This window comes from Coccomyxa subellipsoidea (genome assembly GCF_000258705.1).
Source record: "Coccomyxa subellipsoidea C-169, whole genome shotgun sequence".
In the NCBI taxonomy this organism is placed as follows: Eukaryota; Viridiplantae; Chlorophyta; class Trebouxiophyceae; family Coccomyxaceae; genus Coccomyxa; species Coccomyxa subellipsoidea.
The window spans coordinates 108,802-127,093 of record NW_005178032.1 but is presented as its reverse complement, the minus strand read 5'-3'; the positions used below and the strand labels follow the sequence as shown (position 1 = coordinate 127,093).

Below are 18,292 nucleotides of genomic sequence, written 5' to 3'. Positions count from 1 at the left end.
GCAGAACAGGAACACGACTTTCAAGATCTAGCACCAGAACTCATTGACGCTACGGTTAAATTACAATCAGGATCGCACGGAATTGAGAACTTGTTCTGTGTTGCCGTGCACCAAAAATAGTATATTTGGTAACCTTGGACATAACGTCCAACTTCTTGAGCCCACGATCTGAGACTAACCCGAGACGATAATGAATAAACAGAGTACTTTGGCGTACTCACGTATCAATGTCGGCATGTCTACCAGGAAGCAGTATCTGAAACGTTCGCTGCTCTCGGAGGCTGGACAGATGTTGTAGGCCTCAAGGTAATCTTCTTTTGTCTATTTATGGATTGACTTTCTTTGTCATTTGATGTTCGTTCGATTAGAAAACTCTGCGGAGAACCATCATTGTTTCAAATGGCCAGCATAAGGACTTCGCTCAAGGTGCACCGCTGAGCTTGTGTCACCTCGTGCCACAGATTGATCGGAGCAAGAAGGAAGTGCTATCGCTCAAAGCACGCCCATCAGGGTTGCAAGATTCCCGGGCCTTGAAGTTGAGATGCAGGGTGTCGACTTGCAAGCCTGTATTCAATAAGTGAGTTACTGGCTTATAGCTCAAAACATAAATTCACTGAGAAAAAACAGTCTGTGGAGGCGCTTGATTCCAAGGAATGAATTTGCTGCTTGTCATGAGCTGAGCTGGCAGATCAGGGATGAGGTTTATTATTTCAAAAGGACAGCCTGGGGCTTTAAGGTGATGGTTGCATGCAGTGTGCGTTTATTGCCGAAAGGTAAAGATACATAATGAACGTTTCTTAAACATGACTGCCAGTGAGGGAAATGAGGGATGAGTACTCACACTAGTGCGCACCAGGGGTTAGCCACATTGGTTCACACACCGGCATGGAACTTATTTTGGCTGAACACTTGTAATTAGCTGTAGTTGTGTCCATTGTTCAGATCCATGTGGCAATGCTGAGTGGCTCTGTTCGGCGTTCATGTTGATCTTATCTGAGACTGCTCAGCCTCTCACGTGATGTGCAACTGGCTATCAAATCTGGCAAGGAATGTCTTCCAAGGAAACAACCGCAAGATTCCTGGCTAGAAAAGTTCAAAAATTGCGGGGCTCAGAAACGCCTCTTAATGCCAGTGCCAAAGGGACCAGTGGTTACTTCAAGATTGTGTGACCAAAAAAGCTTTTGGTGTGTCAACATGTTGCACTGACGTGTAACTCGCAATTGTGCAGATGTCGTGCTGGAGCAAAAGATCATGACATTCTTCCAAGACTGACAGCTTCAACCAAAGAGTCCTCATGCATGCTGGGGTTGAAACCCTGTTGGCAGTCCATGGTTCTGAGGAGGGTTCCCAGGGGTCTTTCGACACTTAGCATGAGAAATAGCGCTCGATCAAAGAGGAAGAAGCTAGGCATGCAGTTCTTCACTGGGAACTTTAAGGAATAAGAAGCTAACCGTAAACCATCGGACAGATGCGAGTCTTTGCATTGTTCTAATTTTCACTGAACCGACGGAGATCTGTTACCTTGGATTTTACGACGATCTTATGAGCGTCTCTATTCGCCTTCCTAGCTAGCTCGACATGGAAGTCAAATTATTTGGGAGACTTTAGATACGTAGTTTCTTACTATGCTCGCAATAAGGACTTGCAACGTTCACAGCACTCGGAGGCAGGATGGAGGGAGGTTGGAGGTATCGTCCTTTGCCCCTTTTTCTCATAAATCAGGGAAATTTTTCTCTTCAATCAGAAAACAACGAAATTTCATTGATTCAATCATGGGAGCAATCCTATAAGACGGACAAATCGAGCCCAGTGCAGAAGCTGCTTGTGCCGGATCCGGAGTCCAAAGGTGCCCGTTGATATGGCACAGGGCGACTGGAGCACAAGGTGGAATCCGCTCGTATTACAGCCGGCAACGCGACTCAGACGTCAGGTGGGTTCACGGGCCTTGAGTTCGCGATGCTGCGGCCAGCATCCCGCCAACGGGTCGAAGCACCTGAATTCGAGGAGCAACCTGCAGGCAAGATTTCACCCGCCCCCAGCTCCGCAGCCTTTCCATCTGCTTTTCTCAAACCCCACAACAACAAGTCTAACTTATGAAAAGATCTGCCTATAGTACTAGTCACCGGCCACCCCGCGTTTCATAAGCATTCGTCTGCCACCTTGTGAAACCTGCAGCTGCGCTGTCAAGACTGCAAGTGCAAAGATATGACATTATTATTACATTTCAGAGACCTTTTGGTAGCCACCTGTGGCTGATGGTCTTGTGGGCATTCTGTCACTGCACATCATTATTATTACAAACTTCTCATGTGTCTGCCAGCTGTTAAAGAATGCCATTCCTAATATTGTTCTGCCCCCCAGTCGTGTGCAAACAAGGTGGGGCAAAGTCAAAGAGCTCTAGTACAATGCCCCCTTGCTAATGTCCGCCACTGCTCTTGCAGGCTCACACGGCCATTACGAACAAGAAGAAGCTGATGTCCGTGCTGACTGGGTTTGAGGCCGATATTGTTCTTTGCCGCTATGGTTTCAAAGACGGCAGATGGCACACCCAGGCACAGGTCGCCAAGATGCAACGGGTACACCCTTTCCTCATTTATATTGCAGGGGTCTGTGAAGTTCAAGGGCCATAAGGTATAATGGGGACGTTGAGCGCAACCGGACCTTCCAGGGATTAAATCTTTGTTAGCATGCATGTAAAGGGACTTCTTTCCTCAAGAGTAAGCAGCCATTTGATCAAAGCGTGTTTTTTGTTGCATCAGAAGTGCATGCACCTAAGATGCAGGTTTGATTGCCGGTGTTTGCACACTAGCTAGCGTACGCGGATGAGAACAGCAGCTTGGGAGGTTGTGCTTATCAAGACGTCTGCAGATGTGCATGTGCGACTGGCAGGGAAAGCTGACAAGAATCGGAATGTGCGCAGGTATCACAGTCGCACGTCAGTTGCACACTGGCAAAGGCAAAAGTAAAGATGCGTCAGGCGGGAGTTTCCATCCAATATGACCATGCAGGGTGATAATTGCCACGAAGGCAGCAAATGGCAGTGGGCCGACTTTTCAAGAGGTCAACAACATCGTTCCAAGTCCAAAACATTGCGAAAAACCACCTAAGGTAAAATGCCCCCTTTGGGTAAAAGATCAAGCACTGCCGGGCATTCAATGATTGCTGCCTTTCCGCCAGTAAGGCTTTCGGCAGAAGGGCCAGTGTGGCTTTGAGATTGTCTTTGAAAATTCTTTTTGAATTTACACACTTGGTGAAGGGTTTATAAGCAAAGGGGATTTGTCTCAATCTGATGGTTTTGGGGGCATATTGGCCGGAAAAGGGCAGATTGTGGCTTCCGTGCAGCTGTCAACTATTTTTGCAAAGATTTATGGCTTCTGAGCGGATATCTAAAAGTCTCTGAATGGCGCCGCATCGGCCTTCTTCATTTTTCTAAAGCCATAGTGGCTTTTTAAAGCCACTGAAAGAATTGCTTTCCACAGGTCATGACTTTCAGCGAGTCTGAGGCTTCGTGCTGTGGTGAAAGTCTGGAGACCACCCCTGACTACACAAAGCTGTCCCTTGAGGAGATAGCGCAACAACGAGAGCTGGCCCAACATTTGGACAAGTTGCTGGGGGACAAAAGACTGGGCCAAAGCGCGGTAGATATTCTACGCTTGATTTATGGGCTTGACGGCGAGGTACCACTCACTCATGCAGAGGTTGCACAATTTCTCAAGGTCAGTCTCTTCCTCCTTCTTTTTAAAGTTTGAACTCCAAGTCTGCTTCGTACAGCATCCTTGCAAACATATTATTCTAGGAGAAAATCTGATGTAACCACCATATTTATAAAAACAATGCTTTTTGCATGTGCTTGCGCTGCCTCTAGTACTGGAATCAAGGGCATAGGGTGCGGGAGGACCTGTATTATTTATATTGAACTATAGATATTAGTCATATGTAGAGCCACCTGTCGGGCAGAGTGCTGGGGTGACCGATGTTCGTTGGGGCCAGGAGTGAATGCTCTGTGTAGCTTGTCATGTTATTAACCTCTGCAGATGACGGGCGCATGCCATCATTGAATCTACATCTTGAAATTTTGATTGAAAATTGGAGAATTGGCTCACGCGAAGAATTGTGCATGCAGACGTCCACCGATCTTATCCAAGAGATCCATTTTGAGGCATTGGAGCATCTATGCGAATCTGACAACTTAGCCGTTCTGAAAGATTATTTGAAGGGCAAGGCCAAGCCTGCCGAGAAGAAACCCAACAGAGTGAGGAGAGGACTCAAGGAAGGTCTAAATATAATAGCAGGGGCCATTGTGAGAATAGGGCGGAGATAGCATAATGCAGAACAAGATGGGTTTTCTGTGGAATTGAACGTCATTTTCAGGGGAGCTCATGTGGCGCACAAAGCAACTCATGATGAAGCTCTTGGAAGAGTTTGGAGATAAAGAAATGAATAAATCTGAATTGGCAGTCGAGTGTAGCTGCGCTTGGCTTCATGTGGCTGCCAGGAAGCTTCATGCCCTGAGCTGAGCTGGCACGTCAGACTTCAAGTTCAGAGTATCAACAGGAAATGCAAGACCTGGAACCGATGATGCCATCAAATTGTCGCTTAAAGAGAGCATGGAAGCAACCGTGTCTGCCAAACGTGACAAAAGGCAACCTTGTGTTGCTTTGCCACGTTTACCGGCTCTACACTATTGAGGACTAATTTTTATATATGCTGCTTACGGAAATCAGCTCACCACCAGTGGCCCTTTTGTTGCAAATAGACCTTTCAAAGTTATGGCAGAGCGCTGTTAGCTCAGCTGCCAGCTCAGTGCGGTGATGCATGCAGAAAGCATATGCAAAATAGAAGAATGTAATTATATTACCAACGGATTCACTTCAGAATCCCAAGAAAATTGCCATGGTGCCAGCTGATTAGAGCTCCTAGCAAAGTAGAGCAACCACAAACGTTTCTCTGCATTTTGTAACAGCACTAAATGGTCAACCATACAACGGTACTGGCAGACATCACTGCCGGCAGTCTCTTGCATTCACAGTTTATGCTCGATTCATGTGCAAACGACAGCTTTCTGCCCTTAACACGTTTTTTGTGTCTTGATGTCATGCATCTCTCAGACGGCAAGCAAATTCAAAACCCTTGACATGAGGGGGCATGAAAGGATGACAAATCGAGAAAACCCTAGGCTCCGGAAGGAAGGCAGGGACTTCGCGGTTCTTCAGCTCTGCTACGCCTGACTCACAAGCCTCTATCGCATTATCATAATGAAACAAATTTAAGCACCGGGATCTAGGACATTTCGGCATAGTGCCTTCTTTCGGGTCTGCATCATTGCCTCGAATTCGGAACCTTGGAACGTCAACCTTGTTGAGACGCAGAGTTTGAGGACTTCTGATTCCTCTTCAAAAGAATTTTATTTAGGTATAATAATGGCAGGTTTGTGTTTTAATGCGGCAGCACGCTTGAATTTTCACGTCCAGCGCAAGTGCGGAAACCGGAGCAAGGTGATCAGCGACGACGTGTCCCACAGCAAACGGATCTCAAGTTGTATTTGTCCTCTAGCATATTTTTAATCACGCTCATAACGCAGAAATGGTGTCTGGGGTATTCACGGCGCTTTCTTACACTTGTGAGAGCAACGAAACTGCCCTAATACCTTTCTCGTGCGTTCATGCTTCCTGTACTCTTCTCACGACGGAACTCACGGTATGGTGCAGGTAACTGCAAGCAATAGACCTGTTCTTCTGCACGCACATCCGTCACGTCGACAAGCTCCTATGACGGCCTCTGTGCCACCCTTGAGGACACCGCCAAGGCCACGTGGGCTCCACAGAGCAGACAATATCAGATCAATCACTCTCTTGCAGGTACCCATTTCACATTCCTTCAAATCTCCAAATTGGACGTCTTGAAATCGGTGCAGCTTGCAAGCTTACAAACATCGCAAGGCTTTCGTGGTCCTGCTACACCACATCCTCCATTCGATCCTGTGGGTATTTGTATGCAGACTTCAGACACCAAGCTGTCTACACCTGGAGATGCTGAGGCAAATCTGGAGGAGCAACGTCTTGCTGCTCTCCAAATAGCCAAGGCCGGTGACCCCTGGCAGGCACATGAGCTGCTCAGGGAAATTGTGGCCGGTTGGGAAAGAATCGAATCGCCGGATTATGTCATGCGCATGCAAGCGCTGCGCGCTTTTGGCTCCGTGCTTTGCAGCCTGCAGAGAGGCTATGAGGCTGAGCAGCTGCACAGAGCAGCTCTGCGGGTGCGTTCAAGGCGCCTTCTGTGGTTGAATTCACTCTTGAAATGGTAATATTCTGGTTAATTTGTCATATAATGATATCGAATAAGAATGCCACATTCATAATTCGATATTATCAAGTACAGGAGTGTCTTCACAGGAGCTTGGGGAAGGCGATGTTTCATCAAGCAGCACAGCAGTGGCAATCTGTAAGCAGGGCCTAGCAGAGGCGATAATGGCCGAGAGGCCTCGCTGGCGGCGGCAGGAAGATGCAGCAGAGGCAGAAAATTTGCTGAGAGAGGCGCTGGCAACATTCCAACAGGCGCCCATGGAGCCCTCTCTCATTGCCGACCTGCATGTAAGGCGACTCACTGCTCCCATATACCATAGTCAGCATCATGTATCCCGCACCCCCGAAATGCACAAGTTCTTTTCCCTTGAATGCTGTTTCATCACCACCAATGGGTCGGGCTCGGCAAGAGCTTTCCAAAACTGGTCTCAATATTGTTTTGGGGGGTACTTTGTACAAAGTAGGCTGTTAATTTTGACCCTTTTCCAATGAAAACGTCTCATTTGTGCGGAATACGGTGCTTACCGCGGTATATTTGTTATCACATGCTGTTCTTGCCAGATGCCTAAGTGCCTTTGCAGCAGACAAGCTGCAGGTGAAGGTTGCCAGATTCCCACCCTTTCTGAACTCATCAGATCCAAGCAAGACCAATCCACCGTGGCCATAGGCACCGCTCCCAGAAATTAATATCCTTAGTATCATTATACGAAATCCCTGCCATTCTTTTATCGCAGAAATGTTGCGCCGGCCTCTGACTCGAGTTCCAGAGGAGCAACAATGCATTTTGGGACATTTGGTTCTAAAGCTGTGCTAGTTTCTTGTTTCAGGCGGTGCTGGCAGTCTCGCTGCGCGTGCAGATAAGATTTGAAGAGGCACTTCTGGTGAGATTTCAAATTTTCTCGGTGCTTATATGCTATGTGTGTGCCTTGCGTCCATTTGTTGTGACCCGCTGTGAGAAGGGCTATCCCACACTTCTCAGCCTGCACTTGACAGCCTGTGAAATGCATCGAATGTGTACCCTGAAAAAATGCACCCAGAGCTTGGCACAGCAAAGCAAGCCTGTTGCTCCAAGAAATATTCCGGTGGCCATACTACAGTTCCTACACCAAATACAGCTATTGGAATCAAGGCATGCGGAGATGATAATCAAGCATGCGTGCAAAAGGTGCTGGAGGAAGCTTGCTCAGCGCTGGAGAAGAACCCAGATGCTTTTGATGAGCTGCAGAATTGCCGCCTTGAGATGACCACTGTCCTCATGTGTATGGCTAGAACAGAAGATGCTCCCCCCATCCAAAAAGCACTCAAGGTGATCACATTTCCTCCAAGCCTTTACATCACCCGCATGGTTTGTTTTTCAGCGCGAGAATATCTAGCCATGTTGTGCACAAATCTGTATTTCCCCCATGTATTTAGGTCTCATGTCCTTGTGCCATGGATCACACAATTATGTCAAAAATACATGCAATCAATGTTAGAACCTATAAAATGTGGACGTCTAAGCTGAGATCGTGATGAAGTACAAATCAGCTTACACGGTGGCAAAAATGTGAGTATGTGATCACAGGTGCTCAATAACATTTCCGAAGACGCTGTTTTCGAGGCTACGAAACATGCCGATCACTCGCCAGCATGGCAGAACGCAGTCGACAGACTTGCGCTAGCTCAGAGCCGTGCTGGAACTCTTTTGGAGTGTATGAGAGAAGGGTAATTGCGCTAATCGATTGCTGAGCTTTGATTGATCACACCGTCACCAATGACAGCCCTTTGATGGTTGGTGCTACACACAAAAAAAGCACCTCAAAATATGAATTGATGCTTTCTCACACTGAGCGCGCGCACAGGGATGTACGGGCTGAGAAGTTTATGACAAGTGCACTGGACAACTGGAAAAATGTACCCTCCAAAATGGATCATTTTAGCTTCATTGAGACCAGAGCCTTTTTGGTGGAGAACTTGTTCCACCAGGTGAGGCATAGCTGTGAAAAACTCGCTTGCAATTACCACTGCATGAGAAATAGCTGCTATTCTCGTCGGTCAATTTTGGGTTTTTCTCAGATGTGTAGAACAGGCCACACGCAGAAGATATTAGTTATAGATATGTAAAACATGTTCAACAAACGCAGGGAAAGCAGGACGAGGGCAAACAGGTGCTGAGGAAGCTACAGGAAGATGTGGTGGCAGATAGCAGAAGGCCATATGCTGAGAAGGCTCGGTGGTCGGCCATTAACCGGATAATCAGCGTAGGACTCAAAGCAGAGTCTTTTGAGATGTGCCACATGGTGATGCAGCATCTGCAGGTAACACCCTCCATAAAAACCCTTCCTACATGCCTTACAGGGGTCCATGAAAAGTGACACTGATCTGATTTCCCCCTATGCCTCCCATTAATTAGCATTACTATTTTACCTTTAGGTCGGTGTCAATATCTCTGATGGACTCTTATTTGTATTAAGCTCGAGCTGATGAAGGGGAATGCGCATGCAGACTTCTTTGGAGCAGACAGACGATCCAGACACTCTTCTGTGGGACTCTGTCAAACTTGCCGGTGCCAACATACACATCGCACAGTTGCACTGGAGGAATGAGAACTTTGAGCTAGCTGTTAAACCAGCAGGCAACGGCGTTGTGGTGCTTCAAGACACGCGCGTTGCGCGCATGTTTGAAGACCCTCAGAACCAATGGGCGTACCACAAGCTTGGAGAGTGCTACGCAGAGCTGGGATTGGCTGCTCTCAAGTTGGGTTTGGACCTGGAAGAAGAAGCATGTGCGGCCTTGCGGCGAGGAATGGAATTCTTGCCTCTGGCTGGAGACACCGATTGGGATGCCATGCTGCTCTGCCTGAATGGCTGCTCGGCGATTCTTTCTGTGGACGAAGCAAGGTGTGCGATTTTGCACTTCAAAGTAAATCGCTGATGTGCTTTGTTGTGTATGGTGGAATTTTATCCAACATTTTCATCCCCATGGTTGTATATGGAAGAGATTGGACAGTGTGTCAGTGGTGCTTACGCGTATCGGATACTCAGCTTGCTATTGGGCAGAGGGCCTGAAAGCAAGACCGTTGAGTGTTCAAGTTGACCCCAACATTCCTGCCTGTCTTACCGTTTCATTATTTTAGGTGTTGCTCGCAGGCAAGAGGAGGCAGAGCAGATGATGTACGAGGGACTCCGCCTGATAAGCGAAGGGTACACATCCAAGGATTCCAGTGCTAAATATAGATGGTGGGACAGCCTCGTGAAGCTCTTCTTCAAGCAGGGAAATTACATGAAGGTGTGCACCGCACCATGATATCTACTAATGTAATAATAGCTACCCTTTCTTCAAGCATGTGTTGTCAGTTGCTGCTGCTGCCTTCCTGTCGGCATGAGAAATCCGTGTCTCATAAGCAAAGATTCAAATCCGAAATTTGTCCTTTAATTTACGTCTCAATTATTGCGGGTGCTCCTCTTCTGCCGGCTGGATTATGCGCCTGTGCTGATGCAGCCGTTTTATTTTATCTAAAATCAGCATCCTGATCTGGTGAGAAGAACATTGCTAAGCACCCGGGAGTATGAAGAGGCTCCCCTTGCTATGCATGCAAGCTGTGACTACACTGCATCACATAAATTCCTAAAATCGTACCTTACATTCTGCACAGGCTGCTGAGCTGCTGAGGGACGTTGTGCAAGAGCAGAAGAGGTCCCCTCAGCCCAACGGCTTAGAGGTCTGGCAGTACAGGCTGGGGGAGGCGCTGCATCTAGCAGGGGATTACAAAGAGGAGGAAAAGGTCCTGTGGGATGCAACAAAATCACTGGCATTCCTGCAGGTATGACGGAAACTTTCCCATCATCATCACATGTGACCTGCTGCTTGTACCTCATATTTTACAGCATTTTCTGCCCCTCAAATGGGCGCATACGGTGATGCCTTGAAGTTTGCTGATATCATATCATTAATCGATTGGTAATGTGAATTGATTGTAATTCCTTGCCCTGGCTGATACGGGGCGGTGGTACTATTGAGGACCGTGCCCATAGTTAGTCCATCAAGGGGTAGAAACTGTGGCAGCCGCCGAAGCTCATCTGCAGACGCATCTTGCCCTCTGGCAGAAACAGCATGCCCTGCTAATAGAGGTATATCGTCTGCATGGCTGTGTTATTTTATTGTGTGTGCACTTCTCTGTGTGTGCAATGCAGGAAACTGGTGAAGACAGTGAGTTGCACAATGTGCTGCTTGGAGATGTTTATCATGCCATAGCCGGCCTCAAATGCACGCAAGGGAAGCTGAAGGAAGCTACGGAGCTGCTGCAAAACGCCGTCATCGTAACTCATGCAAAACTGGGAATGGATCATGACATGAGCAAGATACTGCAGGATAGCCTCGCGCAAGTCATGTATGCCAAGCTTCAGGGGTGCGGCTTTGACCCGAACTTCAATGTCTACCATATTGAATAGAGAAGTGTCCTGCAAGACAACAACTTTCGTCCGGATAGATTTAGCGGGTTCACAACAATGCCAACACACAGTTTGTTGTACGGCTGCGTGCAAGAAGGGAAAGATTTAATGACTGCCAGGCCTGCCAGCATGCATGCCCCAATCAAGAGGGAAATTGCAAGGGATCAAGAGTCATCTCAGAAAGGTTGTTTCATTAAACACAAGGTTTATTGCTGCTGCGAAAATGAAAGTCATGCTGCCTGAAAGGGGGGTCTTGGCATTAAACATGCAGCCACGCACACATGTAACACACACTGGCACTTAGCAAAACCACAATACAATGGTACATATGCAAGACGACCTAAAGCACTCCAGCAAAACCACCTATAATATTCGTAAAATACACATGCACTACCCACACACACAGAAACTCCAAGAAGGGTGTTGCTTTATCTATCCTACACAAATGCTACCATTTTATTCCTTGCTAATGTGCTCTGCCACGCATGCAAAAATGATTGACGTTTACTTTGATATTGCAAAACCGCCCTTCTGACCATAACATCAGACATGTGACCTGCAGTGGCCAATTTCACTGCAGCTGATCTACGCATTTGATGAGTCATCGTGTGCCATGCATGCAAGTGTGCCATGCATGCAAAACTGATCGCCATGAAATGCTGTTACTCCTCGCTGGCCCTGACATGACACATGTGACCTGCTGCTGGCATTTTTACTGCATCTTTTCTATGCATTGCTGCGTGCCAAAATGGTTGCCAGGAATTGATATTCTTGCCAAGCCGCCTCGCTGGCCTTGAGATCTAAGCATGTGTCATGCAATGGACACTGCCCTATCATCACACTCCACTGGCATTTTTACTGCCGCTCATCTACTGTGCAAAAGAGATTGCCTTGAACCGCTGTTATTGCCAGGCCGTCTCGATGGGCCTGATTTCCAGGCATGTTTCATTGCAGCTCATCTACTGTGCAAAGCCGATTGCCATGACTTGCTGGTATTGCCAGGCCGCCTCGCTGTACTTATATTTCCAGACACGTGCCCTTCACTGAATTTCACTGCTGCTCATTAAACGCTGTCAGGGGCCAGGCATGCAAATGGGTTGCTGTCTGCTGCGCTCAGCTCCTTTCTGCCTACCGGCGCCTTTACTGCGCCCTTTCCTGGCCCCTTTGTCCCCTGGGCAGAACAAAAGAACACACAATAAGCACCTCACAGCTGTGCAACTTCATAGGTCAACATACCTGTTTCGGGCAGGCAGCAGACATCCACATGATTTGCATGCTTGGCGCTGACCTTGAAAATGAGTCTGGCACCCGATCAGCCCTAAATTGGCTGGAAAGCATGTGATATAAACTGACTGCGCCACCAAAAGCCCACTGAGGTGTCCCTCTATTAGTGCCCACAACAATGCTCCCAAAAATATTCGCAGGTTCCTCACAGCATCCAAGCATGTGGGGCTAAGTCAAATTCGGTAGGTTAGGACTGAGCAGGAGATCATGCACCCACTCTGCTTTGACCTACATCAATTCTGATGCAGAGATAAAAAGATGGGGGCTTCTGTTTTAGCTTTTGGGATCAAAAAATGGCTTCTTCACAACCGATCCCCTGGATAGGTCGCCGACCAAGCAACAGAATAATTAAAGAGCGCCAAAAACCTCACTCTTGCCGAAAAAGAGTACCGCCAATTGGAGCCCCCGAGAAAGCTGAGGAAGCTTCATTAAACGAACCTGGCTCTTGGAGCTTCCCAGTGGAGTGGGCTGGCGGCTGGCTGGCTCCTTCTTGACCTCCTTCTTGACTTCCCCCCTGCTTTCGACACACCGCCCACTTCAGCACACATTTGGCGAGGTTCACACTTGTGCGCAAAGCTTGCATGTTGCAAGTAACAGCACAGTTTTGGCATCTTTTTTTCTAAAGTTTGATAAAAACACAAAATATACCAGGAGTTTGGCATCAGGACACAGATCTGTGAGATTAGGTTGAGCGCACTTGTTTTTGTCGGGTGCTCCGCTGACGATTGTGTAGCTGTCCTGCAGCCTGCTCACAACCTGCTGCGTGCGCATCCTGCCAAGCAAAATTGCACGATCTCAAATTAGCCCCAGAAGCACATTCCAGCCCCACACCAGATCACATGGTAGTTCAAATGCCAACGAGTTTCTTCTGGTGGTCTCCAGACAGACACACCCATAGACCAAAACTTGTTCACTCCCTGATCTTCAGGGCAGGCCTTTTGAGAGACAAGCTGGCTTAGTTCTCTTTTTTATTAAATCTCGGCTGCAGCACATCATTTTATCCACCCTGGAAAAAAGTTGCAGATTTGGGATATCTGACATTGCAGGGGCTAGATGAATGAATTTATAGTGACAGAGATTCTCTGCATAGCTCAGTGCGCACCCAGGGCTCTCAGAGCATCAGAATAAGCTGGCTTGAATCTTTAGACTTCACGGTCTGAAGCGCAGAATTTCTTCCCCATTCTCAGAGCCTTCGACTCACGCCCAGAGTGGGCAAATTCGGAAGGATATCCACACACAATCTATCCAAAATCCCTGAGTCATGGCAGGACTCAGCTGCAGCCAACACCTCAGTAGTGCCCAGTGTATGCCAAGTTATGCCGAGTGCCATTACCGCACAGACTGGAAAAACCTGAGACACATTGCTGTACGTACCTAGATCCTAGATGCCTAGGAACTGAAAAATGTACAATAATTATAATGGCCAAAGTGAGGCCCCGGCTGGCCGGGGGCGGTATAAATACTGAGCACCGTGCCCACGGTTGATTGGGTCTTGCTTGGATCTGGCGAGTCCGTCAAGGGTACAATTTCGGTACCCTTCACATGCAGCTTGTCTGCAGGATGCACCTTGCCTCTTGGCAGGTAAAGCGTATAATGATAATGATTCTAATAGTGATAACAATAACAATAACAATAATAATAATACAAGCACAGGCTCTAGGCGCACACCCGGGGCTCTCGGAGCGGTCGGCGTGGTGACTGGATGCTGACGAGGCCGAGCGCATGGGCATCTGAGGCGGCGGGGGGACCGGATCCTTGTCAACTCCCAGCTTGATGCTCCATGAGGTGCCCGGAAATGGCCTCTGATTCATTTCAGTCAGCGCCCTCTTTGCCTGCGCGCATGCAAGCTCAGATTTTTCAGTTCGCAGGAGCCTCCTTTACCAATTCTACCTAGCTCCAGGTTGATCGGCAAACCCGATGCCTTCTTCTTTCTAAGGTTCTTTCACAAGCAACCAAATGCTAGAGCATTACTGAAGGCATTCCTTTGCGTATGTTGCTGTGTCACTCTTTTATCCCATAGATAATTGGATCCCTTGAACCCTCCCCTTTGTCAATCATCAAACACGTCCACATCATTCATTGAGAGTGTCCAGCAAAGGACCCCCATTCACAGCCTCTGCATTGTGCTTGGGGTTTCTCTCAGCTGGAGGAACCCAATGAACAAAGTGCTGACAGGGCTGCAGTCATTGCATTGCCTGTTCTCAAACAGAAGCAGTGTTGCCAGGTAAGTTTAGAGAATTTAGATGTCATGCTCGGCGCTGACTTTTAAATAATAGTCAGGCATCGGATCGGCCCTAAGGTTGCCTGTAAGTCCATCTGAAAGCTGGCTGGAAGCTGGCTCACTGACTGACTGACTGTTCTACATATAGAGCATCCTGCATGGGCCCTTGAGCGGCAAATTGAAGGCACATTGATCTACCGAATTTGGATTCTGTAATTCGCTACCCAAGACATGCCTCCAGCAGCTGATCCACAGTTAACCGTGTGTGTTGGTAAATGGGACTTCGTGGGACATCACCTCTTGTGCTGTCCCGAAGGTCAGGAATCCAAAGCCCCTCGGTAAACCTGCGCATCATGCAAAAAAAGACCCTCAGCCCTGGTTCAAATAATACTCCAGGTTATTTGTACATTGGCCCCGGCTGGCGGGGGCCGGTATAAACACCGAGCAACGTGCCCACGGTTGATTGGGTCTTGCTTGGATCTGGCGAGTCCAACAAGGGGTAGGATTTTGGCAGCCTTTACATGCAGCGCTTGTCTGCAGACGCACCTTGCCTTCGGCAGGAACTGCGTGTAAGAAAAATAATAATAACAATAATAATAATAGAAGACAATTTGCCTGCAAGGAGGGGTACGTACCCGTCTCCCTGTCGGTCACCAGCCTGATGTTCTGCAGATTGTATCTCTTGAAGGCGCTGTAAATTGCGTCCTCGCTTATGGCGCTCTGCAGGTTGCCCATGTACAACCGCCGGATGTCCAGGCTGCATGATGACACATCGATGATAAGTAATGATGACTTACACACGACTCATTGACATGCCAGCGCATGAGACTTGACGGGACAAAGAATTTTTGATCCCAAGAAGCACAGACATTGCAAGCAGGCACAACGTGCAGACAGAAAGCTCCCCGACTTCAGTAATGATGACTAATCCAGGACTCGCTGACATGGCACCATACGACTTGATGATGAAACTTGACGGGACAAAGAGGGACTGGCCTGTCAATGCCAGCACGTATGCACCATTGCAAGCAGGTACAAAGAGCAGATTGGAAGCTAAAATGAAGGTCTTTTGGATATCACTTTGTGTCCTGTCAAGCCAGCATTGTGTGTTTGACCCATCCAACGTTTGGTGCATTAGTCATTTTTGACAGGGCATCTCTGGCAGCACAATACTATCTGGTCAAGCGCCTGCAACGTAGTTGTCTGTAATCTCTGGCGGTGCAAACTTTGGCAGGCCAGTGGCAGCAGAGAGTGTTCAGGCGTCAGTGCAGCGCAGAAGGCGGCATGGCCATTATTATTATTAATATTACAGGTCGGCAACCCCAATGCCAATGGTCATAGGGCATACACGCAGGGCGTCTGCAGCCACATCTGCGGGGCCTTCATTAGTCTGCAGCTTATCTCTCACTCAGCACATACATGCATGCACCCCCTGCCCCGGATGAGTACCCCTCAATGAGCATGGCGGCCATACATACAGCATGACCAACGCTGGTGCTGCAAAGCATGCAAGCTATCGGGAAAAGGGAACGCACTCAATCATTTTGTCGGCGTCGACCTTTGGGCTTGTGTTGATGCTGAGTCTGATGGGGTGGCTCGGGTTCAGCGCCGTTGAGCCATCCATCTCCTCCAATGCTTGCAGCCCCTGTGCATGCCGTGCAAAAAGTTCAGACTTGCAGTGCTGTTCTTATTACCATCCTCATGCATTACACACGCTTTTCCTGCCAGAAGTAAAGGGGCGTCTGCAGGCAAGCTGCCCTGCTGTCACACCGGAAACACAATCGAGCTTGAGAACATCTGCATGCACTTGAAAATCATAAAGTTGTCAGAAGGGACTGCGGATTTGAACTCTGGACAAAGAAGGCTTCAGCAGTGAGAATCGCTCCACAGCTTTGCAAGGAAGTGAAGAACATCCTGAGATTGTGATAGAATAGCTTTTCAATAGCATTCACAGGAAGCAATCGTTTTCAGGCCATTTGGGGGCGTGAAATAGAGCACTCACATCCTCTTCACTGGCAAATGCAAGAAATCCAAACTTCTTTATTTTGCCTGCACGCCAGAACACGACGAGAGCGTCAGGATGCTCTTAATGTAGCACAGCTTTGACAAGTAACTTGCTGACTAGATATCACTGACTGCCAGTGCAAGTGCTGCATTAAGTGCACATGACCGAATAGAGAAGTTTAAAACACGCGTTTGCTACACGTTTTCCAGTTCCTGGGTACCTAGATCCTTGGAATGTGATAATAATAAATGTAATTATTATTATAACAAGAATAATATCAACAAGCGCTGTGGGTGTATGTAAGGCTGCACACCAAAGACAGGTGGTTCTGTGACTACAGCCAGCAGCTTCTACTTTTGCAAGTGCAGAGACCGGCTGGCAGGAGGCCGTTCAAGTACTGAGCACTATACCCCAAACTTTATTGGGTCTTGCTTGGATCTTGCAAGTCCACCGATGATCATTAATTTGTGGCAGCCTTTACATGCGGCTCGTCTGCCGACGCACCTTGCCTCTGGCAGGAACAGCGTGTAATAAATCAAAAGTAAAGAGCGGCGAAGGTTGGAAGGCTGCCATAAAAACGCTGCTGCGACGCACCTGATCCTCATGGGTTGGAGTATCATAAATATGTATAATAACAAAAAGATCGGCTAGAAGCACCTGTTTCGTGGGATCTGGGCAGGTACACATCCATCAGGTTGTATTTCTCAAAGGCCGCATGCACGAGGATCTCATCCGCGCAATCTGCAACATTATTTACGAATAGGTACTTGGCGCTCGCCCTGCCCATGCAGAAAGAAGGCTTCAGATCAGGATATTGACTTTCATGCACGCTGAATTCAAATAAAAAGACCAGACTCAGCAAGCGGAGCAGCAGTCACAAAGCAACAAAATATGTAGAACAGAGGACTTCAACTGTGACGCTGGAGAGGCGCTGCTTCAGTCAGCACCCCAAGACATTCCAAATGCATTAGTAAATGCTCCATTTCGGCTCTGAAAACACAATGCTGAAGCACTGCAATTGCCCTATAAGCATGCAAGCGGCAAAACAAGTACTGATAACCCGTAACAAGTACTTCGATAACCACCCAGGATATTAACAAGCCCTGAGCATTTGTGGCAGCCATTACCTGCAGCTTGCCGGTAACACAGCTGCAGACGCACCTCGCCACTTGGCAAAAAAGCTTGTATTTAATAGTGTAAACATAGGAGGTGAGCAGAGATTATTCATTTTTTGTTGTTACAAAGTTTTCCTGCCAGATGCCAGGGGTACTCCTGAAGGCTGCTGCAGACGCACCTTGCCTCTTGGCAGGAGACTTTTGTTTCAAAATTGTTATTTTGATAAATTTCAAAATGAAGGAGAGCCAAGATCGGGCGTCTTCGAAATCACCTGATCTGGCCTTCCGAGGAGCTGCCGCCTGGTGCGTTCAGGTCAGATCTCGGGGCTGCCATGGCGCGCAGCTGGATGAAGTCCGTGTTTGAATCCTGGTTCTGCAGGAAGGACATAGCATCAGCCGAGTGGACGTCTCTGCTGCGCCGACTGGCGCTCAAGGATAAGAACAGTGCTCAGCCTTGCTGAGGGCAGACCAATAATAATGCATGCTACAGACTGCTGCTGGCAGTGCTTAGGGATAAATGCTCATGAATGCCCAGGAAAAAATGGATGCTCAGGGAACGATGAATGCTCAGCCTTGCTGAGGGCAGAATCCAGGAATGGTGCATGCTACAGGCTGGTGCTGGCAGTGCTCTTGAAATAAATGCTCATGAATGAATGCCCAGGATAAATGAATGTTACATACCTGCTGAGGGCAGAGCCCAGGAGCCCAAGACTAGGCCATCTGTAAGGCAGTCAGCACCAACCCCTAACATCCTTATACAGGACTCCGTTGCATTTACCTGGGGTCGCTCAAGGGAGATTTGGCGAGCGGGGTCCAGCGGACTGCTTCCATTCATATCCATCAGAGCCCAGAACGCCTGCGCAGACAAGGGCCTTGCTCATTTATACTTGTTACTAATAAAATATGAAAATAATATAATTACTTTATGTACTATC

General features: G+C 48.0%; 2 protein-coding genes across 2 annotated transcripts; one reads left to right on the top strand and one right to left on the bottom strand.

The window, feature by feature from the left end:
* Positions 1 to 5,699: 5,699 nt before the first annotated feature.
* On the top strand, positions 5,700 to 10,732 carry COCSUDRAFT_56199 (hypothetical protein; the record flags this gene model as incomplete). The annotated part of the gene is made up of 8 exons (XM_005646234.1): positions 5,700 to 5,708; positions 5,999 to 6,256; positions 6,450 to 6,590; positions 8,426 to 8,599; positions 8,787 to 9,181; positions 9,431 to 9,569; positions 9,937 to 10,104; positions 10,475 to 10,732. 8 exons carry the CDS (start codon positions 5,700 to 5,702, stop codon positions 10,730 to 10,732), a joined length of 1,542 nt encoding a protein of 513 aa, XP_005646291.1.
* A 1,063-nt stretch (positions 10,733 to 11,795) lies between these two features.
* COCSUDRAFT_42808 (hypothetical protein) lies at positions 11,796 to 17,745 on the bottom strand (the record flags this gene model as incomplete). Its single annotated transcript, XM_005646233.1, has 10 exons — positions 11,796 to 11,903; positions 12,455 to 12,530; positions 12,714 to 12,788; positions 13,685 to 13,848; positions 14,535 to 14,581; positions 14,873 to 14,994; positions 15,773 to 15,882; positions 16,240 to 16,286; positions 16,900 to 17,021; positions 17,630 to 17,745. 10 exons carry the CDS (start codon positions 17,743 to 17,745, stop codon positions 11,796 to 11,798), a joined length of 987 nt encoding a protein of 328 aa, XP_005646290.1.
* Positions 17,746 to 18,292: the final 547 nt, after the last annotated feature.